This window comes from Parasteatoda tepidariorum, chromosome X1 (genome assembly GCF_043381705.1).
Source record: "Parasteatoda tepidariorum isolate YZ-2023 chromosome X1, CAS_Ptep_4.0, whole genome shotgun sequence".
In the NCBI taxonomy this organism is placed as follows: domain Eukaryota; kingdom Metazoa; phylum Arthropoda; class Arachnida; order Araneae; family Theridiidae; genus Parasteatoda; species Parasteatoda tepidariorum.
In genome coordinates this window covers 58,261,049-58,285,046 of record NC_092214.1, presented here as the reverse complement: position 1 = coordinate 58,285,046, position 23,998 = coordinate 58,261,049, and the positions used below count along the sequence as shown (strand labels likewise).

At 29.3% G+C, this 23,998-nt stretch overlaps 1 protein-coding gene across 2 annotated transcripts; it reads right to left on the bottom strand.

Moving 5' to 3' along the window:
- Window positions 1-6,798: 6,798 nt before the first annotated feature.
- Window positions 6,799-23,729, bottom strand: LOC107457483 (coiled-coil domain-containing protein 25). 2 transcript variants are annotated; one of them, XM_016075650.3, is made up of 7 exons: window positions 23,489-23,729; window positions 20,278-20,325; window positions 18,739-18,830; window positions 16,245-16,424; window positions 13,070-13,272; window positions 9,719-9,761; window positions 6,799-7,003 (listed from the first exon to the last, which is right to left on the bottom strand). In XM_016075650.3, the coding sequence occupies exons 1-7, from the start codon at window positions 23,511-23,513 to the stop codon at window positions 6,971-6,973; spliced, it is 624 nt and encodes a 207-aa protein (XP_015931136.1). In that variant the 5' UTR covers window positions 23,514-23,729; the 3' UTR covers window positions 6,799-6,970. The 2 variants fall into 2 exon arrangements, with proteins under 2 accessions (XP_015931136.1, XP_042898032.1); XM_043042098.2 differs by lacking the exon at window positions 23,489-23,729 and adding an exon at window positions 22,616-22,887.
- Window positions 23,730-23,998: the final 269 nt, after the last annotated feature.

Below are 23,998 nucleotides of genomic sequence, written 5' to 3'. Positions count from 1 at the left end.
ATTTGATCTTGCCTAATTCGGGTGTGGGATTTAAAATCTTAAATTTGTTTTTGCTCCTAAAGCGACAGATTTTTTTTAGATGATGTGCCCCAACTTCTAAAGGAGTTGGGGCACATCATCAGGATTAAAATTGCATAGACCCGCAAATATCGTCGTACGTGGCTAGGGGCTCTCAGCCTATTATGACCTGTTCAGAAGCATATGAAGAAACAGTTAATCATAGGGAAGCGTCCTTAGCGGCATATGACGACGTTAATGAACATGGGTTCCTATGCAATTTTATACCTGATGATGTGCTCTAATTCTTTTAGAAGTTTGTTGCAACATTTAAGCGACACCCTGGTATATGTAACGTTTTCAAACTTGTACATTTCGACAAGGTCATTTAAAAAATAACTGTAGCTTGGAGGGAGAAACGGATTGCAGATTTGAAATCAGTTACGTGAAAATATTCAAGATCAGTTAAAAAAATTTCATGCTACAGAAAAAAAAATTGTTCTCCAGTGTAATTATAGTACTCATAAGATGAAGGTTAAAATATGAGTTGCCGTGATGCATAATCATCTCTTGTATCAGTGACTTTTTAAAAATTAAAGACATTTCATTAGTAGGTTGTGCATGAGAATTTATTGACCTTTAGAGTCAAACAAGAAGTGCCAAGAAATGAAGTTTTAAGCAAAATTGTTGTATCACTATTTTTTATGCTTTTAATGAGTTTGAATCGAAATTTATTACTTGAATAAAAATATATTCAACTTCTAGCCTGCATTTATCACAATAATGAAATATATACCTATACCACGATCACTAATGAAACTTTTTTTTTCTGCGCGAGTGACTAAGACGTGATAACGTCTTAAAAAACCAGCTAATTTGCTTTCAAAAAGAAAAAAAAATGTAAATTTGTATTTGATTATTTATTTTATTGGTTACAGGCCAATCAGGGGCCGTTTCTCAAACAAAATATTAAAAAGTAATTATGTCCAAGAACAGTCTTAAAAAATAGTTAAATCTACGCGTAAAAATAATAAATTAAATATTAAATAAAATTATAAAAAAAAATCCAGAAATAAAAGTTAAATGACTATTTGAATTTTTCTTTTTTCCCCCTCATGTTTTCACAGTTATATCTTGTTTGCGCACAAAAATCAATTTTTCGTTTACTTCTATTTCATCTAGTTTATTTCATCGCTGATCAATGATAGTATCACATTAAGAATATTTATATAACAATTAAAAATATTTTACTAATTAATTAATCACTAATAAACAATGCCGGGCACCAGGCTTTTTCTCGTTTGATTCAAGAACGTGGTAATTAACTTAACTTTTTTGGTTGCTAAACTATTCCGTATGTTCCAGCCGATTACGCGGGATACCATGCCGTTTTTGGGTACCAAATTTTAATGAAAAAAGAAATTCCTAGAAGAGAAAAAGCAGAATTTAAGATATTTAGAGCCTGAAAATAATTTTGAAAAAATTAATTTTGAACAATACAGTAACGAGCTGAAGTGCACGGAATTTCCAACGGTGCAGTTGAATTTGTTTTTTTCTGAATAAAATTAGAAAAAAAAAACGTCATTAATGGTCGCCAGACTCGAACCTGGGCCCCATTCCATGCGGGGAGAATTTTACTACCTCATCCACTCCACTCCTAATGAGGAGTCTCAGAATTTAATTTTATATTTGGGAATTTTACACGCAACCACTGCATTTTTCAGACAAAATTAATATTTTTTTTTAAAAAATGTTTATAAAAATTTCAATGTGTATACACAAAAATGTTGGCAAACAAAACCAGTAATCATATATAAAACCAGTCATAAATTTATCCCACGGCTAAAACACTAGAAAAAATTAATAAAATGTCCATCATACATTTTTCACCAACACCTAAACCTGTTCAGAATAAAAAAAAAAAATTATTTTTACGAAATTTTTTATGAATATTTTTATGCATACATGAGTATTTTTGGAAAATATGACATCCATTTATATATTGTTGGCAAATACTTTTATCAAGCCAGTTTCAGAAAAATCTATCGATGCAAAATGCAAAAAAATTGAAACAGTCCGTGATACATTTTTCACCTAACACTCGATTTTTAGAAGATCAGTATTACCCTACTAGTGGGGTAAAATGGGGGGCACACGTTAATTCTCTGGGAAATTTAGAAATACTAGAATTTTTGTGAAAAAGTAGCTGATATTTCTATTTTTTATAAGACAATTTAATAAATTTATGTCTGCAATGTACATGCGATGGAGTCAAGGCCGTACTCAAGGAGGAGAGAGAGAGGTAGGGGCTGGGAATGATGCTGAGAGCGCCGCCAAAATTCCTTAAAAATAATATAGTGCTTATTAATTGGGTTTTTTTCTCTAAGAAAACTACAGAAATTTCCTTATATCTATGATCTAAAAACTATGATTTTGTATTAAAGGTTTTCAAAAATTTTACAAAATATGAAAATAAGATTTTTTGTGCTTTGAAGAAGGGGTTGTAAAGCCTTCGTGCAGCCTTGGATATATCTTTGGTGGGCTCAACATCAAGGGGTCCTCCGGTGGTGCCAGAGAACAGAGGTTTTCGAAACCAAAAAGAACAGTACTTCTATTGGATGAAATCCTCATTGTTTGTTAGGGCATGAACCTAAGTAAACATATGATTAACAGGTATAAAGATAATTTTCATAGCTCTAATGAAGAATAAATAAGGATAGCTTAAAAACATGAGAGAATTAGAGAGTTGACAAGATAAAACAAACCTATGGTCCTATGGAACTAATCCATGCAATCAAGGTACCTGGACTTACTCTATTCTCTCTTATAAATTTAACTCTGCATATGTAACATGTTATAAAAATAGTTATTAATGCAGCAGTTTATTGAGTAAAAGATCATTAACGTGTTTTATACTGAGAAAAACACTTAACTTGCCGCTTCGCTTAAAAAAAAAAAAAAAAAAAAAAACCCAGGAAGTTTGTGGCCATTTCTGCCATTTATTTTTTCGCTTCTCAAAATTCATTTTTTTTTAAAAAGTTTTAATATGTCATTTTCAGAAGTTTTACAATTTATTCATCACGAACATAATGTTACAATAGTTTTTTTTAAAAATATTTTTTATAGTAATTTGTTTAAAAATGTTTTACGTTCTTCCGTAGAAGTTTGAAGTTAATGTTTCTTTGCTTTGATGAAGTGTAGTACCCAAATTAAATTACAATGGTTAGTTTTGTTCATAATTAAATCGATTTCTAGATTAGAAATTTTTTTGTTGTTGTGTCAAACAGCTTATGCAAGTTTTTTTTCTATCTGTGATGTCTCTTAAAACATAACCATCTATTAAAATTTTAAAGCTGTGACCTTTAGTCTATATCACGGACAGTGTCTATATATGCCAGTATAGCCTATATCACAGTTTTCAGTGTATTTCGCTGCAAACATAGCGTCGGTGAGTTTTTATTCTGGATATATAGGTCAAAATGCATGTTTAAGAAAATGGATTCAGCTAAAAAAAGTGTGTTAAAGAAAATAAGAAGATTTATATGATAATTTAATTTAAATTGCAAGGTGATCATTGAATCCATTTTCAAGCAGCACTTACAACTTTTTCGTATGAGCTACTTTCATAAAAATTGAAAAAAAAAAAAAAAAAAAAAACATAACTGTAGGAGGTTTTTGTAGTTTATCTCCTTACGAAATGGAATTGCGTGTTAGTTCCATCAAAAAGTCCTCCACGAAGGCTCGTTTGTCAAAATGCTTGATCAAGGAGTCTTCTTGTATTTTGAGTTCGGTTAAAAATTACAAGGGTACAGAGTTGAACACTGGCAATTGCAAACTCAGAACTGGTTTGGCTGTTTAACGCCGGTTATAAAATAAATAAATAAAATATATATACCAATAAAATGAGGGACCCAGTTTTGAGCCTGGGATTGTTTTACAAATATACAGGGGCTGGACAAAATAATGGAAACACTTCTAAAACTCATTTTCTTCATATTGCTCAAGAAATACTTATTTTTTTTTTACCAAATTATTTGTTCATATTTATTTAGTCATTAAAAAAATGTTATAGGAAAAGCTATAAAATGAAGAAAAAAATTACATTTACCGGTATATCAACAAAACCCATCTTTAAACACACATTAAAATACTAATGACAAAATTAAAGAACTTGCATCTTCTCTCAGTAGAACTAACAATAAAAAATTTCAAAGTTCCTCTTTTCATTTCATGGTCACAAAAAAAAAAAAAAAAACTTTAGGTTCACTTATGAGTTGCTTTGTCTAGGAAAAATTTCAGGTAAGACAAAAACAAGAGTACCCTTTGCACCACAGTGCAATGAAAAAAGAAGGGTCTGGTCTAATTGCAGGAAGTGTAGCAAAGTAACAAAAGGAAGTTCTAGCAATGAAGAGGAACGGGCAGCATCAAAAATGCAGAACGAAATTTAAACTGTAAATAAAAATGGTAAATGTGTATTTGATGAATGGTTCTTTTCCCTTTTCAATCAATTAATTTACAAGAAACATATTTTCCATTCTCGTGTTAAACTGTAGGGAAAAGATGAGTTTAAAAAGTGCATGTGTGCTTTGTTTTTACTTAAACATGTTTTCATTTGAAAAATATTGAAGAATATTAGAAAAAAAGATACTGTAAAATTTTTAAGGCAAATTTTGTAGCCCTGGGTTCCTTTTCCCGGCTCTGGATAATGATACTCTAAAGGTCGCCAGGTAGTATTTTGTCTTCTTCAAAGACCCTCATAGCTAAATTGACTAAGTCCAACATGCAGAATAATATTTTCTCCACTCTCAAAGATCAGCTTAAAGAAAAAATCTTCCGAGAACAACATTAAAGAATTAAACATATATTTATTTACTATTATTTTTTCTAAATTATACAAATTTTACCACCTAACCTATTTTATGATAAAAAATTTTATTATACTTTTAACCCTATCAAAGTTGGAAATATGTCCACTGAGAAATTTTTTTTCTGTACAGTGAGAATGAGATAGTAGACACGACCAGAAACCACTTAACTCTGGTAAGGCAAAAACACATTAAGTCACATTAAAATTGATCGTACAGGTTAAAATTTTGGATGAAGCTCAGATAAGCTTAAGAACCAAGGCGGTTTGCAGACAGCATATAAAAGAGGGTGGGAACTTCTGAAGTTTGATATATATGCTTAGTGCCCAGCCGTAAGCTTCTGAACCTTGTCAAAATATGTGTCGTATGCACATTTCAGAAATCTGCAAATTATAATTATTCAACTATTTTTACTTAATAAACAATAAAATAAGTTTCACCATTTTATTTCTTAAATACTTTACAAAGATAATATTATACTAGAAATACATTTTAAGCTATTTAATTTAGTAAAAATTAATTTCGGTCCCCCTGTTACATAACTTTAAAAAATGTGTTTGTGAGAAATATTCATTTAAACTTTCACTAGGTTTTCAGAAAGCATAATTGGTAGATAAAAATAGAAATGAAAAAAGATTTGGAAATATATTTATCTATCACTAATTATATAATAAATAAAATTAAACGATTTGACAAAATACAGTCTATGCTCATTACGGTGCCCCTATCATTTAACCACCAATGTAAAAGTCCAACTTGCTATTCCAATGACCAATGTTAATAGTCCATAATGTAATTTTAATGTTTTTTAAAACCTTCACACTGAACTGTTCATTCCAATACCAGAATTTAAGTATTTGATTTAGAGAGTTTTTAGAGAAATTTTTAAGAAATAATTTTAACCATTATTTTCTTCGATGTTACCACACAGTATATGTATAACACTTTGAATTAAGGAAGAGTGGCCTGACTCCCTAAATTCTTTTACTACGCCATAGGTGGACATTCATAATTTGTGTAACTTTCCTTTCAACCCCTTGACATATTATTTCGCGATATAAAAATGATCTTTGATTGCACTGTAAACAACTTGCAATAGAATGTTGATAGAGATGCTAACTGCTCCGGACAAGCTAAAATAATTAAAAGACGGTGAATAACTACAAACTAAATTTTGCAAATATTTGACTATTTTTGCTTGCTTTTAAAAAGGTATAGCATGACATAACTACTATAAAGTGGTGAATTATATAAGCCTACGAATTATTTAGAAACAGTGGTGGATAAAAATCTACTAAATTAAATTTATTAAACCAAGAATCACAATTGATAAATTACCACTTTAAAATATTTATTTGCTGTCCGGAGCAGACGTCTTCATATGCCAAGGGGTTAAAGGATACATTGAATTTATAAATCATACTTTTCTTGTTTGAAAATTGCACTCACTCTTTTTGTGAAATGTCAGTTCAATCGCCTTGTGTGGTTTATTCTAGAGTGAAAATATGTGGTCTTTGCTAGCGCAATTATCTTGATGCAGGTTATTTAAATGGCAGACTTTTATCTTTGATACATTTTTCACATAAGAGGTATTATTTCAAATTGTACTTTTATGTATATATTATTCTAGAAAAAAAGTTATTATCAATTCTTTCGTAAGCTGCAAAATTCTTAAAGTAAAGCAATGGTATGTTAAAATTGTTCCAGTATTTTTTAGCTATGAGTTAATATTTTTGTGCACTTATGATATAACAATCTCACATTATAGCATTTGTTTTAGTCTGAACCACGATGATAGTTACATTGAGTGTCATCAATAAAGTTCTGATTGAAGGATTTGCATAAAAATTTCAAAACAGACAGAAATTGTTCAAAGAATTTCATTTAATTTATTTGCCAATGAATCATTCCAAAAGCTGCATAAAACAGTCAAATGTTAGATTAAAACTGATGATTTTATTTTTACAGTCAGAAAATGTTTACATAAAAATGATTAAGCCAATGTATTTCTTCCAATGATTTAAATGTTTACATAATAATAATGATTAATAATTAATAATGTTGAATAAATGATTATATAATAAATGATTATATGATAAATGAATAAATTACATAAAGTCATCAGAGTCTTCACCATCATCCTGAAAAAAAAAAACAGTCACAAATGTAGTAAGTGAAAAAAAAAAGAAATTATATTTCATAAGAAAGTTAAGTAAATTAAAGATGGTATAGTTATATGTCGGCTGTTCCAAAACTTAAGCTGGATACCTGGCTACCACCAAACCCCTCGAATTCTTGAAAAAAGTTGAAAATATCAGAATGTAATTTTTTTCCAAGTGATAACGTTAAGAGGATTAAAACATTTTCAAGAAATTTACTAATGTAGATAAAAAGTTACTTATTTGGCAAATAATACAGGATGAGTTGACAATAACTATGTAATTCTATGAACTTAAGAAAAAGTAAAAAAAAAAACTCTAACATTAGAGTGAATTGGTCCTTGTATTTTAAAGACTTGGTTCCGCATTAATCATTTTGAAACTAATTTAAGTTCATTATTTTTAAAATGGTGATGCTTTAAAAAAAGCAATATAATAAAATGTTTATTCTGCTTATTCTTTTAATTTGATAAATATCGAAATAAAAAATTGTAAGTATTTTTAATAAATTAGTTAAGAAATAAAACAGTATTATTAAAAAAAAATTATTAACTTTTGCCATTCCCTATTGACAGACATATATGTTAATTCATAAATGATATGTCTCCCACCTAAGCAAGACTCTTGGATAAGATACAAATTTTTTATTTGACAAATTTTAGCAGTGCATGTCAGTAATTTTTATCAAACTTGTCCGTTACAAGCTTTGTTTATGAATTCATAAACTACTTTCTAGATAGTATTTATAAAAATCTTTTGAGCATACAAAATTAAAATATTATTTTCCCTGTTCTTTTGACATATTTTTAATAATTATCAATATTTGAAATTTCTAAGCCAACAGCTTACAAAATTGAGAACACAGTTTACAATTAAAGAAAAAAGTTTAAGTAAAAGTAAAATTAATATTATACAAAACAATTATCTTTCTACAATACTATACAGTACAATAATATCTTTCTACTCCCAAAAGAAAGTCAAATGTTAATTTCTGTTCTTAAACTTTCTGAAAATACTTTTTTGTTCATAGCTATATTAAGTATTGCGAGTTAAGTAATTTCTCAGAATATACAGGGAAAGTCTCATATCTGGAATTGATGGGACTTCGGCTATTCCGAAAAATAAGATTTTTCCAGATAATAGGTCTTTAAGGTAAAAAAACTACTAAACATCCTCATTTAATAAAAAATAACAAATAGACGACAGTTAATTTCATTCAACAAAAATATATAAATTGACGTTTTGGCAGCTACTGTTGTAGATTTCCACTTGGTTTTTAAAATTCTCGATATTTTAAAAAGCCTTTATAACATGCCATGAATTCCGAATCAAGCATTTTGTTCAATTATTTCTCAATCCACTTGATTAGTGACAATTCCAATGCGAATCCATGTGGTTTTCTCAATCATTTTTATAGATCTTCACATGTTCAATATTCAATCTCAATATTTTAATAAGATATTATTAATACCCAAACTTTGAATTGCGCATTTGAAGGATCACTATTTTACACACTCAATTATTGATGATTCACCCATAACCATGCGAGGATATACCATTGTATTTTTGTCAGTTATATCACGAACTACCACAGTTTTTAAATGTTTTTTCAATGTGACATTATCACACACAGGAAATTTCGAATCGCTGATTTGAAGATTAACTTTCTTATGCCTCAATTATTGAAGATTCACTCATAAAACTATGTGGTTTAATCGACTGCATTTTCACTATTGCCACAAATTTTACTAGGTTTTTAAAATCTTGATTTTTAATACTGCATTGTTTTGTACAGAAATTTTTGATTCACGCATTTCAAGAATTTTTTTTTTTATGGCTCTGGATTTGATACGATTTTCTTGTCTACCTAGTAACATTTGCAATGCACACAATTTGCAATGATTTTATTGTCCACATGGTTTTGTCAATGAAACTTTCATCAGTTATTACTTGGGATTTTCACATTGTTTTTAAAAACTCCATTTCTTTTTTGATAGATTCAATCCATGAATTTCAAATCCTGCTTTTGATTAATCACTGTATGACATGCTCTAGTCATGACAATTTTATATCAAAACAGATTTTTTTTTTAAAATGCTAGAGCGTTGTAAGTTCTATGTTTTTTTTTGCAGTAATCTTTCGAAGCGAAAATTAAACGAGATTTTTTTGTACAATTATAAAATTTAGTATCTCAAAATTTTGTTTTTCCGTAATAATCCAAAATTTTTAAACATAAAAAAAGCGGAAATCAGATGAAAATCATACAAAAATCGGGTAAAAATCAAGCAAAAATGGAAAAGCAGGGGATTCTCATACCTGATAGAGTTTAACAATATAGTATATTTTGCCCAGACGGATGGAATTGGCTTTTGCCTATTTTGCATGACTTTTTCTTATTAGTAGATAATTCTATAAATTTTCATTTGATTCATTTAGAAGTTGAGTAGCATGTATTTAACTAGTGTAGTTTCTGTTATGCATTGACACTTCTAATTATATTTTTAGCTTATGCTTAATTACATGTTGAAAAAAAGGCTTTCACATGAAGTTTTGTTCAATACATTACCCTATTCTTCATTCGCCTCTAAAAACGCTACAAAAAACGAGATACAAGCAGTAAGACAATAAAAAAAATAATATTAAATAAATTATGTTCTGTTACATAAATTGTTTTCAGAGTAAAAAAAAAAATTATACCTGATTTGAATGCATCTGGCCTTGCATTAGAGATGAATAGCTTCTACAAAAGAAAACTACATTATCATTTTACAATTATTATATAAAGTTACTGAAATATTGGTAATGAATAGTTACCAATATCTATCAATTTATGAAAAATATTGACAAATAAGAATTTAGTATTAAACTTAAGTATTATTATAGTATTTAGTATTAAACTACAAAATGCTGCAAAATTGGAAAAAAAATTATTCTTTCAATTAATACTTTTAACTTTTGATTAACAGGGGATTCATTGTCAATCTTAAAAAAAATTGAGTGAAATATCAAGTACTAATACCTTACTTATTTGTCAAAGCTAACAGCAATTATTTCAAAATGATTTATGGAAATGTTTTTTCAGAGTTAGGCTACCTAATATTGAATCCTGGAGGTAAATGCTACCTACACAAAGAAATCATTGAGCTGATGCAAAATATAGACCAGTAGAAACAGATTAGAACTCGTTTTCCTGTCGGATTAACCAAAATAGGCTTCTAAGAAGTAATTATCTTGATGTTTAAGGTAGAAGATTAATATTATGCCATAACAGAGCAATGAGTGGGGAAATTAGAAGAGGATTAATCAACCACAGTAACTGAATTGAAGATTGCTAACAAAAGTGTAGATGTTTGTAGTCCAGTGGAAAGAGAGAAGAAGTAATCCTCAACACATGTGGTCAACATTTTCTCCCTGCTGCATGTAAGTCAAGGTCACGTTGAATGGTACGTATGCCCACTGGCAAGAAAGGGAAATTTTTAAGGTAGGTGGGCTGATTGAACATGAAAGATTGAGTAAAACGAGGAGGGCGTCACTCTTAGAAGTGTCCTAACAGGGAAAGAAAAATGTGAATAGAAAGGATGTGGAATTGAATGGAAGATAAGTGGATTAAAAGTGAGAGTTCATTTCTTAGAATCGTACTTAAAATTGTTTGTTAGAATTGCCTAAAAATACCAGACAACATTAAGGTTATCTGCTCTGTCCATGGACGGATAACGGCTAACCATATGGAAAGTTGGATAACGAGGATTTGGGGTCCTAATGTGGATAACGTTCGGAGGTTAATTATTGTGGCTCAGGCTTTAATCCATAGAACCTGAAGTCTTTTTGAAAAATGAGAAAGTCTGGACACAGATATAGCTTTAATTCTGGCAAGGTGCATAAGCCTTTGGCAGCCAGCAGATGTTTCGTGAATGGCGCCCTTTAAAAGGGCTTTAAGAAGAAAATGGGTGCTTTTCATTGGAAATAAACAGAAGATCCTTGCCGGGAATTTAAAACAGCCAACTCGGCAAGATGCGAACGGTTTTATGTCGGCCGTCTCCGAAGAGACTATCTCAAACTCATTTAAGCATTATGGTATTTCCAAAGCATTAGATGGAAGCGAAGATGGGATTTTTCATTCTCGATAAGTCGAAGTTATTGTCGGATCTATAGACAATGAAATTACTGTTGAAAGGAATGAAGAGTGCAGTGATCTTATTCTGGGACGCCCGGTGGCTGAGTGGTAGCGCCTCGCGCTCTTGTGCCACAGGTCCTGGGTTCAATCCTTGGTCCGGGCAAGGTTGACTCAGCCTTTCATCCCTTCAGTGGGTCGATAAATGAGTACCAAGCATACTTGGGAACTAAACACTGGAGGTTCTGCGTTTGGCTGATCACCTAACCGGAACATCTGCTCCTGCACCCCAGAGCCCAAGGTCAAGAAAACTGAGATGGGCACAGTAGGCCTTTGTTCTCTATGGGTTGTCACGTCACTGAGATTAGTTTTTTTTTAGAATTTAATTTAAACTGCAATGTTGAAATTATTTCAATGTAAACATTTAAAGTATTAATTATTTTTCATTAAAGTACACGGAGAAAAAAACTCAGATAAAATTAATGAACTGTATGGTTGATACAAATAAATTATCTTTCTTTTTATGAAATATTTTGTCTTCCATATTTTTTTCACTAAATTTTTATTTTTTCACCAATTTGCATTTGCTGAAATTATACCCAGATTTAAAAATAAAGGATTGCAGTAGAAGGAAAGTTAGATTTATTAATTAAAAATTATATTTACTTCCTTTTGCTATAATTACTTTTACTTTTTGCGATTCATATTTAATTATGCCCAATCAAATATAGTTTATTTTTTTAAAGCAATGCTTTGCATTTTCTTTGGTACCATTTATCTGCCTCCCCTCGACATCGCATCAATTTTCATCAAAATTAGGGGGTTGCGCTTCATCGGTTATTATGGTAAAATCTTAATGCGAAAAAATCCAATTGTTAGATTGAACAATATTTGATTATTGATATTTTTGTTTGAAACTTTTACTAGTCACACACCCTAAAAAGCCCCAGTTTTCGTGAGGAAATGTTTATATCTGCTGTTTCAGTACCTAAATTAATGGAGTGAACTGGCAGCACTATTTTCATAAATCAAATTTTTTCTGCAATTTCAACTCAGTCAGACAAAGACTATTATTGTAAAAATGCAGCTTAATCTAACATAGACATAGCAAAATTTGCAAATAAAAGGTCCTTAAAAATTATACATAAGAACTTAATGTTGTTTAAATTGTTAGTTGATTATTATATAATGATACTATAAAAAAGATGCAGGGGTTTCTTCCCATAAGTTTGCTTTAGAGCTTAAAAAATACATATTTTTACAATCTAGAATATTTTTAGCAACAAGAGCTATGACAAATAAAAATATTTCGTTAAGACAAGATAAATGCTAATTAAAAAAAATATTTCATAATCAATGTAAATCTTTTCACAAAATTATTATNTTTTTTTTTTTTTTTTTTTTTTTTTTTTTTTTTTTTTTTTTTTTTTTTTTTTTGCATTTAAGAATTTTTTTTGCATTTGCAATTTGCATTTTTTCTGCATTTTCAGCATAAATGCTAATTAAAAAAAATATTTCATAATCAATGTAAATCTTTTCACAAAATTATTATAGTGGTATACAACTATTTTTTTTTTTTTTTTTGCATTTAAGAAAAATTGAACATTAAGGAGCTTTTAGTGTTTTACGAAGCATTGCGCATACTCCTCCACCACTATTAAGTAACAGTCATCGAATCACAATCTTCTCCTTACTTAAGTGCTTTTGTAAAATTTGAATGGCCACACATTAAATAATTAGTCAGCTTTTTCAGACAATGCAAGATTTTCGTCATCATAATAGATGTATTTCATTGAAACAGCAAGAAATTGGCTCACAACGAATTCACATTTGAATATCCTATTTTCATTTTTTTAAATGCAAGTTTTAACACATTTTGACAGCAAGTTTTTCTACACCAGTAAAATTAAAAGGTAGTAGAAAAAATTGCGCAGTACCTTAGCTGGGCATCTTCTTCTTTTTTCAAAGCATCTTGCTTTTCCTTTTCTTTTTCAATCTTTTGCTTTACTTTTTGTTCCGCTCTTTCCAAACGATCTCTTTCTTCTCGTTCAGATTGAAAGCAGGGAAATGTTTCTCTTTTAGTTTTATTCAGTCTATTTACAATAGCATTATTCTTTTTCTCAACTTTTATTGTTCTGACCTAAATGAAACATTAATTATATGATGAAAGCAACTGAATACCAAAAATATTGGATACTTTGATATAAACCCAATAGTTTGGATAGAAAAATTTATAAAATATTTTCAAGTATAATTTAAACATTATAACATAAAAAGGTAAGTATCATTTGCTTTCAAGTTCTATCAAATATAAGTAATAGCAACTGAACTACTTTTTTGTACATAAAAATGCTAAATTAATTATTAATCTAAAGTGTCTTAACAATTTAATTTAACTAAAAAATCAAAATAACAAAAATTTTCTCTTCAGCAAAATATTTAATCGTAAAAGAAAACTTTTCTGCTCAATAGCACAGTTTGGCTAAGCTAATATATAACTAGAAAATATTTTTTTTAGTATAGCTGTCATTAGAGAGCAGTAAATAATTAATTAGATTATATATATTTTGTATATCAACTGATGTTCGAACTTATTAGTTTTTCAGTTTAACAGTTAATTCATCATTCAAAAATTTTTCAAACATAAACTTTTTGTAGGAGATACGGTTGGATGGTTGGAAATAGGTGAACTCGATACTAGAAATATTAAGATTGTTTTAGGATATTTTGAGCTACTCCTTTAAGAGGAACAACACAGTAGAAGACTATAAAAAAGATTTTAATGATTTCTGTAACAATTGATAAACTTAATACATTTTTTTTTCCTAGTAAACACATTTTAATCTTTATTTTTATCAATTTAAAAAATTATCATATTCAATCAATAAAAATAAAATAAATATATTTTATCAGTCATTTGATAAAATAACCATATTTTAACTAAATAAACTTATTTTATCAATTTACAGAATAGCTAAAAAAAATTTACTTGTTTGATTATAGCCCTAAATAGTAATTTTGATGCTGAAAACAAAATTTCTTTTAAATTTCACTTTTTAAAAAGAAGAATGATAGGGGGAATAACAATATAACTGACATATTATATAATTTAAAAAAATTACCAAAATAGTATAATGGTACAACTTAATAAGCATATTTAAAGATATAGTTGAGATTTCATTTCATGAAAGTTTCTGGCTTCATCTGGCAGGTTTTTCATGAAAAATAGAAACAATTTCCTTAAAGTAACTATATTCAATATCAATACATTTCCTTTATAAATAGCAAAAACACTTTAAATTACCACCATAAATATTAATTTTTATACTCTCATTTATATTCCAAAAAAGCCAAAAATGTTTAAACTTTTCTTGCTTTTTGATACTTATTTCGATACATTTTACCCCAAAATACTTTTTTAAACTGAAAAATTAGCTTTTGAAGATACTCTGAAAAAAAAATCATATTTATTTAAACATAAATATAATTTTAAAATACAGTGAAACCTCGGATAAGCGGACATTCTCGGGAGTGGAAAAATTCCGCTTACGGTAAGGGTATACTAATAACAAAGTTTAACGCCAGAAATTGTTTTTAGAATAACTGCAAAGTTATAGAAATAATTTAATAATCTACAAAAACTATTTAAATTTTAAAAAATATTTTTTTAATACAAAAAGAATATATGAAAAAGTTTTATATATACACATAATTTCAGATATAGCTAAAGAGAAATGAATGTTTTTAATATTTACACAGATATTCAAGTTTTTCATATAATACCGAATGTATGCTTTTAGTCCTACGTCACTTCCTCAGTTGGTTCGAGTTATTAGGTTTATCCCCCTAATACCTCTCCATCTCTTGATAGGAAATGTCGTAGATAGGAAATGTTGTAAGGAAGAGGAATTGAAAGCAAATTGATTTGAAGCAAAAAGAAATGTTCAGCGGGGAAGAAGAATTGAGAGCATCATTTCAGCTTATGAGATCGTTGTCCAGATGAAAAGACTAAAGTCTGGAATATTTCACATGGGCAGTATCATTTTCTATTATTTCATTGCAAAGACAAAGATAGGTGACAGGAGAATGATAGATTCATTAGTCTGGAAATGCCTTAACAATATTTTTAGTATGGATAAAGCAAAAAATTTAGATGTTTTAAAAATAGTAGAAAGTCGCATATTTTTTTCAATCAAATATGGTGAATAAGAGAGTAATAAAAGAAAAACTAAGACGAGTATTAACTTAAAGAACTTACAATCTCCATTTTCTTGGTCGCCTTGACACGTTTCCAATCACATGGCAAAATTCAAAAACTTAACATAATTTAGATAAAATAACTAGTTTCTGATAAATATTGCAGAAAAATTTTGAAAATCATGTATTTCTTGTAATTTAGAACGACAATCCACAAGGCAAAGAAAAAATCTCTTATTAAAAATAGAAAATTAAGCACTTTTTACAAACCCCAAATAAAAAAAGCATCTTTAATGGCTGTTTAAAAAACGTAAATCAAAAATAAGCACCTTTAAGCACTTTTTAAAAATGCTATGCACCCTGTTTTAGCATTGGCTGAATTTTTGTGAAAAATTTATCTTCTAATTTTGCAAAACATTTCTTATTTAACAATAGAAATGAAAATATATTGCCTGTTAGTTACATAGCCGTGGAATTGAAAAAGCAATATAAGTGCTTTGAGAAAAACTACTTGAGAACTATTTAAACATCTGTTTTTAAAAGGTTGAAAAATATTTTCAGTGCACAAAAAAAAAGGATCAGAACAAAATACACTTTAAATTTTTATCTTTCAATTTCTGAAATCTTTCAAGAAAATTTCAAAGTTTTTTGAAAACTTTACACTTTGCCAGCTTACAACTACATCATAAACTTGATACAATATTTTGAAAATGCACATTGTCTGAAAGGCATACTCATGAACATTTGAGTTATAGGGTATATAAACAAAAGAGTTGTTAATAAATTGCAGGGGGGAAAAATTCTAGTAACAATCAGTTTTTCCTTTGTTTTCTAAGCTTGTTTATTTTTCTATAGATAAAATGCATAGTAGCTGATGTCTAACAAAACAAATAAAGAAACTAAGAATATAAGTACGTTTTTACTGTTATGGAAAGCAACTTGTCCAACTTCCATATCACCTGTCTTTTTCAAATTAGACCATTCAGTGTATATGATATCTATATTGTTCTTTTTATTTCCAACAATACTGTTAGATTTCACCAACTGAGCACAGTCTTGCAATAAAGGTAATGGAATAGAATCTAATGTTTGACCCTGAAAAAAAAAAAAAACTAAAATGAGTACGTAATTATTTCATAGTAAAATGAGTATTAAATAATTGCTGATTTTTTAATAGAATAAAATTAACAAAAGTAAAATATTTAATATTTCGATGATATAAATATTTAATACAAAGTCCCAGAGCAAAATTATATCTAATGTTCTGAAATATGACATTCACTAATTACAAATATTCTGCCAGAGATTTTCAAAACTTTAAAATATACAATAATTAAAAAACATTCACTAGTAACTAGATTATAAACTATTTTTAACATTATCTTTTCATATTTGAAATTTTAACCCATTTTTCAACCACATGATTTTGAAAAGAAATTTAACTGATGCTTCAGGTATCAGTTAGCGAAGAGTAATTCTTTTTAATTTTAAAAAAGAACAATTTATGAAAAAGAACTAACTTGTAAAGGAAGAATAAAATGATCTATAAAAAGAAATAGACAGTAGCTTTTCATTTATATAAAGAAAGAAAAATAGAAAATAAAACTAAAATAAACGCTCACAAAATGTTTGGATTTAGTTTATGCAAAGCAGATTTAGTGAGTATTGTACTCAGTGGTTAAGGTAGCAACTAACTAGTAGAAACTTAAAGATGGGAATAAAATTATTATGATACATTTAGTAATATTTTTTTCAGATTTATAGTTGTCAGGCCCGTAGCCAGGGGGGGGGGACCGTTGGGACAAATCCCCCCCCCCGAAATTCTGGGATTCAAACTTTTTAGTCTTTCTCTGAGCCTCTCAGTAAAAAGAAAAACAAAAACTGTCGAATCAAATCTTTTATTAAGCATATTTTGGGATATTCTGGTTTGTCCTAAAAAAGTAATCTAAAAATTTTCTTCAAATCCCCGCCGCATGTCTTTGTAAACTTTGTTTACAAATTGATTATAATTATTATGTAATATTAATTGAAAAATAAGTATTATGTAATATTTTTAATTACTAGTTTAAGTTTTGCAAACAACAGAATAAACAATATTTGTTACAATGTTTTTCACATACTTTGCATGTCTGAAACTGTCATTGCTTCTTACTATACCCCCCTCCCCGAAAAAATATCCTGGCTACAGCCTTGATAGTTGTCATTTGTCATTCCAGCATAGCTTTAAAAGGAAGACACAGATCAAGATTTTGTTGTTGTTGTCAATAATGTGATTTTTCAAAGGAAGATTATAGTGATGCACAAGATATAATAAAGGCTAGTACAGTAGAGAACCAATTATCCGGGATGCTCGGGACCATCGCTATCCCGGATATCTGAATTTCCCGGTTTTCTGGATCGACCAAAAAGTGTTGTTAATCGATGTTTTATCGAACCCGAAGTACAAGGAAAAAGTGTAATGCATAAAGTAAGAGAAAAAAGAAANGGGGGGGGGGGGGGGAAACGATAAAATAAAACTTATTAATCTAAATAAAAACACTTGAAAATTATCGAAACGAAACGAAAGTTAAAAAAGGCACTAGCATAAATATTAAAACCCGGAACAAGGCAAGATCAACGGAATTCAAAAAAAAAAAAAAAAAAAACCTAATGATAAAATTTATGAATAAAAGGAATTAATTTATTGATCGCGAAATTTATCGCGAAAAGAAAAAAAAATCAAACATAGTGGAATCAGAAAAACAAAACTTCAATCTGCTTCATAAAATAATCCTATGTTTAAATTAATAAACAATTCTCCTTTTATTTTATTTTTTTTGTTGATAAAAACAAGATTCTTAATTACAGCAGATGTGATTCCACACCAAGAAAAACTTGCAATTGATACCGCACTTCCAAAGAATGAGAATTTATTCAAAAGAAAAAGATTTTATTTTTATTAGTCGATGTCAAATAAATATATTTTTCTCCTTTCTTTTTCTGTTCACTGATATGCATGAAATGCATTTTCCCCACCCCCCTCGTAAATCAAGCAGAAAACGAAATCAGCATGCCACACCCTTGAGTTTGATTGACGGCCAGAAGAAAAAAATAAAACATTCCTCCCTTCCCTGCCTTCAAGGTCACGGAGGAAATGACGTTTCTCTGGGTAAACGGGGAAAAAAATTTTCCCCTTCCTTACATTTTCCTCTACTCAAGGATGAGTCCAATTTCCGCTTTTTTCGTTCTAGTTTAAAAATGGCGGGAAAATCGAGCAAAATTTTTCCCGGTTATCTGGATACCGGATAAATGGTTCTCTACTGTATATTTCAACATAAAACATGCTTCACTATAAAACTAGATGAATCACTATAAAACTAGATGAATGAAGAGCTAGTTCTAAAAATTAGTAATAAAAGTACCATCTTACTTTTTGTAATCTTAAATAAACATGAGCTGATGAATAGTTATCAACATGAAACCACACATCTTCTGGAAAGCCCCACTTAATCAATGACTCATCTACAAATGAATAGAAAATACCTGTAGAGGTTACAAAAGCAGTTTTTATAAAATATCACATTCACAAGATTTTATAGCAGTAAAAGCTTGACTAACTGAAAGGTCAAGTAATCAAAATTTCGACCTTTTAAGTTCTTTTCCAGCTTTTAACAATATGTATAGGAGAGATAATTTAGTCCATAGATAATTATAGTCGATAGATAATTTAGTCTATGAAGACACAAGTGAAAATGAAGATCTTGTAGATGAGGATGATGTATTACATCCAGAACTTCTGATGGCTGAATGGTAATTTGCCAAACTTTATGGAAAATCTGATTTTGATACAAAAGTTTTTGGATTTTAGTGTGCTCTTTTCCTTTTGTATATGGATTGTCAATCACCTAAACATAGATAAGCTAGAATATGTTACTTCTTCAATTGTCACAGTAATTTTTGGTTGAAGGGCTGCACTCTTGTACTTGTTGCATTTGTGAGAAACATATTTAAAATGTTTAATTATCATTGCACAAGTCACACCTTTGTACTTCCAATTTTAGTCAATATAAAGGAGAAATCAGGCATTTTACGTAAACAATTTTTTTTGGCAGTGGCATATCACATATGAAAACGAACTTAAAAATCTTCTCATATAAAAAGTCAGAGCTAAATTCCCACTTGCAACTTTAGAAGCACTAACATTATGTTGTAAATAGAAAGTCGAAATTGCTAGTTGGCTGCAGTCAAAACGATAGGAATGGAAGCGAAACAATATGCGTTGATCATGTGACAGAGGTGACCTCATCAATAAGAATGGCAGGAATTTTCTTCCCCTCTTCCTCTTTACCCGACTGATGTGGTTTGCCGACCCATCCAATCCTAAAAATAAATCTCTCGGAAGAGGGACGAAGCGAAACACAAAGTGTCAATCATGCGGCACTGATGACCTTATCAATTTGTATGGCCAGAAATCACCCCCTCCCTCTTCAGATCTCTTGCAGATGTGAGTTAGAAATTTTGACATTTCCATTTGAGCATCATGGCTTCCTTGTCTCATGAATTTTTCTTTTGCTTCACATCATTGTTTTATCCAGGAACATAGTTTCTCTAAATCCCCATAATCAGACATTAAATTGAAAATTGGATTTTGTAGCAGATTCGTAGCTTATATTGTACAGTCCCTCGTGAATCAAAAACTTGTCTTACCCTGCCATATTTAAGTAGAAAAATATCAATTAAAAATGAGAAAAATTTAGTTTTCTGAGAAAATTGATATTAGTTTGCAATTTTAGAACATTTCTAACAGATATTTATTTTTGATTAAATCCATATTGATTGTGAAATCCTTACACTAAGACTATGGAAAAATGAAATCGCTGTTAGGCTACATATCACGACAGTGTAACTTTTAAACACAGGTAGAATTAAAAGCATGCCTGGAAAAAAATAGTTGCCAAAACAAACTTACTTTCAAACTTATCTAATCCCATATAAATCAAAGCAGGAGGTGAGACAACTATAACAAGAAAAAAAAAATTTAAAGTTATATATAGATACAGAAAAAAAGATGATAAGTAAGATTAATTTTAAAGCATTATTTTGTTATTGGTATATGTTTGCACTGACTACCTTTGCCATAGCACCAACGGATTTTTTAAAGCAAAAATTTAAAAAAAAGTGTGTCATAGTATTTCCGGAAATGACTATGACTAATATTTTTCTAGTTGGTACTGATTCATTAATTTTCTTTCCTAGACTCCGGTGGTAGCCAAAATTTCAGGAATTTTTCGGCCCAGATACTGATACAAATCCCCATTTTTAGGACAAAATTGCAAAAGAGAAACAGTTTCTAAGAGTGATAAAATCATAATAATAGCAGAAAGACAATTAGAGCATATAACTAAATAAAAAGTAATTAATCATCAGACTGACATATGAAAATACTTTTAGTTTTCAAACAATGGAAAAATAGAAATTTTAATTTTAAATTTCTTTCTTCCTAACATTAATATATGAAGATGATCATCTTATTTAAAAATTCAATAATTTCACTTTCTTCTTATTACTGTTGAAAAAAAGGAAAGATTTCTGTATCGTAAACTACAGCAGAATAATCATCAAATCTTTGCATTTCATTTCCGGGCAAAGGTCCACGAGAAGTCAAAAAAAAAAAAAAAAATTTAAAAAAAAAAAAAAACACAGAAGGGGACCAACTTGAAGGGTATAACGCATAGCCACCCTTGGAGAAACCTCTTCATGTTTTTGTTAAGAAATTTTGCATGTTTAAAACCCATTTGTGCCTTGACGATTGTAATTGATGCAACAGATCCCGATACAGAAATATCCCCAAAGGAAGCTATGTCAAAGAAAAATTTCTTTTATAGGGTGACCCGGGGTAATTCACGATCACTCTGTTTCTGGGGTAAATAATGATCACCAAAGTTTTATTTAAAAAAAATAATTTTTTTCTAAATTTGAGACATGGACAAGAATGCTTGTACTAAGGTATAACTACATTTACTTAATAATAGATTTTTGTTTAATCTAACAAAATAAGTATATTTTAAACTGCTTTCTGTATTTTCCATTTCAAAGATGGGTTTCAAAAAGTGCACATTTCTGCAAAGATCTCCCTACTTCTCTTAATAATAAATATTTTAAGTTACTTTCTTTTTCTTTGATATGAAAATAGTGTAAGCTCTTGTTTAATTGTTTCACATCTACTGTAAACATTATAATTGATTATAGGAAACTATATCAAATGTTGCCCCCTACAGATGGGATAATTATTGATCACTGGGGTAATTCCTGATCATTGTCATTTCTTTTCATAAATAGTATTAAAATAAGCTAATAAATAGCTAATTGTCTTTTCTTAACCTTCCTTTAGTCGCGCACTTGTTTCCGACATGGTTAATCGCGTTGCACCTGTTTCTGATTTTTTCAAAGCCAAATGAAATTTAGTCTAGTTTAAATAGTTAATTGTTACCAATTTAAGACTCTTTAGAGAGATAAATATCAAAAAACTTATTTAGCGAAGTACCGAAGATAAACTTTTCTTGCTCCCGCGTCGGATCTCTTCCTCCATCACAAGATGTTCAACCAATTGACGCAAGAAGGTTCTGCGATTTTTTTCTCCGTAACCATTTTCTGTGTATATAACTTGACCATTTATACCTGCTACGTTGAGAAGGACAGAAAATGAGATAAAATATATATATTTAATTCATAAAAATATTATATCCATAATACTTGCGTCAATGGTCGCGCTGCACCAGAGGGGTGATTTGAGCGGTTCCAACTCTCTATCGACATGTTCTAAGGTCGGTTTTACACGGACATTTGAGTAATCCAAAGTTAGGAACATAACATTAGGCTCGACCCCCGAAAAAATCTATTGACGGCAAAGGTGGTGGAAGTGCAGTAGGGATGCACCTGTGAGGTGCGCGCGACTAACGGAAGGTTAAGTAACAGTTCATATTTATCAAGTGGAACGACTATAAAATATATTTTAACTCAATTTAATCAGAAAATTTGTTTTTAACCATATGCTAGACAAATGTGTTCCGATTTGTCGTACCTTGCTTCTATCTTAATTTTATGTGTGTACATTGTTAGAATAATTTTTAAGTTTATAAATTAGCATAATATAAATATGGTGAGAAATTATAAGCCTAAAAAGGATACTAAGATTCTAGAAAGCAAAATTAGTTCTAGTAATTAAAATTTCGTAATTAATAAATTTCTTTTAATGATTGAAAATGAAAATTTCAATGTGAGAGCTGCTGCCAGAGCTGTTGACATACCTTACTTAACTTTACAATCTCCTTTAATGAAGTTACAAAATCCAGCAAAAGTAACCCATGTGGAAACTCTTTCTTATATTCCAGCAGAACATGAGAATGAGTTGGCTGCTTGCCTAAAATGTATGGCACAATACAAAGATTTTTGGAAAATTTAAAGTGTTAACCTTTATTTTTGCTTTTTAAATAAATTGTTTTATTAGCTGCTTAAACATATATTTTTGGTTCATTTGTTTGATCTTGATCTCTTATTTGTTAATTACCACTTTATAATTATTTTTAAACAGTCCCTTTATGATTAAAACTGGTGATCAGTAATTACCCCAGAAGTGATCAGGAATTACCCCAGAAAGGATCAAGAGAAGGGGTAATTCCTGATCACTAAAAATTTGAAATATTTTAAATTCTAATTAGATTTTCAAACAAAACAAGGTAGCCTAGGACTCATCTCATATAGCCTCAAAAGTCCAGTAAATATTATAATTCTATCTTGAATAGTTTGTTATCTTGAATATCCGATAATATTTTAATCTCAGAAATTACACAAAGTATTTTAAACAAACAAAGGGTATAAAGTAAAGAGTAACGCACGACAAGGCTTAATAACCTAAGATATATAAAATATTCATTTCAACTTAAAAGCATGTGCACAGAAAGAAACAAACATATCAAATCTATATAAACATATACAGATAAAAATACATATAAGCAAATCCCGGTTTCGAAAATAACATAAGACAGCTTTACGATAACATTTGCCTAGAGAATATTAAAGCTTAGAAATAAATAAAAAAAAAATTTTTTTTTTTGATGAGAGTGGGACAAATTAGCTTTTATATAACACAATAGTGCGAGTTAAGAAAAAATACAACTAACCATCACTAGTAAAATAAAAAACCATTATTAAAAGTTTATTAAGCTAATACATAGCCAAAAGAGATTTAAAAATACAAAGTATTCGCCAAATACACGAAAATTTGTATGTATAAATAAATCTAAAGTTTCATAAAATAAGAATTTCGAAAATAAGTGAAAGAATATTCTTTAAACAGAATAAGACACATTTTAAACTGAAACAGAAAACCCAACAGTTTCGTTATTTGCATTGCCAAACCTAAGTTTCAATTTGTAATATCACGGCTGAACTTAATCAAAAAGAGGCTTCTAATCATAACCGCGAAAACTGTTAAAATTCAAGGATTGTTCACACTTTATGTAATTTGCACACCTCAGATCATTTTTCCAGGAAAAAGAAGTGTCACTAAATTACGAGATTCCATTTTGTTTTTTAAGCAGGTTCTGATGTTTTTAGAGCAGTATTTCTTAATCTTTATTTTTCATATTTAGATGGTAACTTTGTTATTTTTATCAGTTTAATTCTTAATG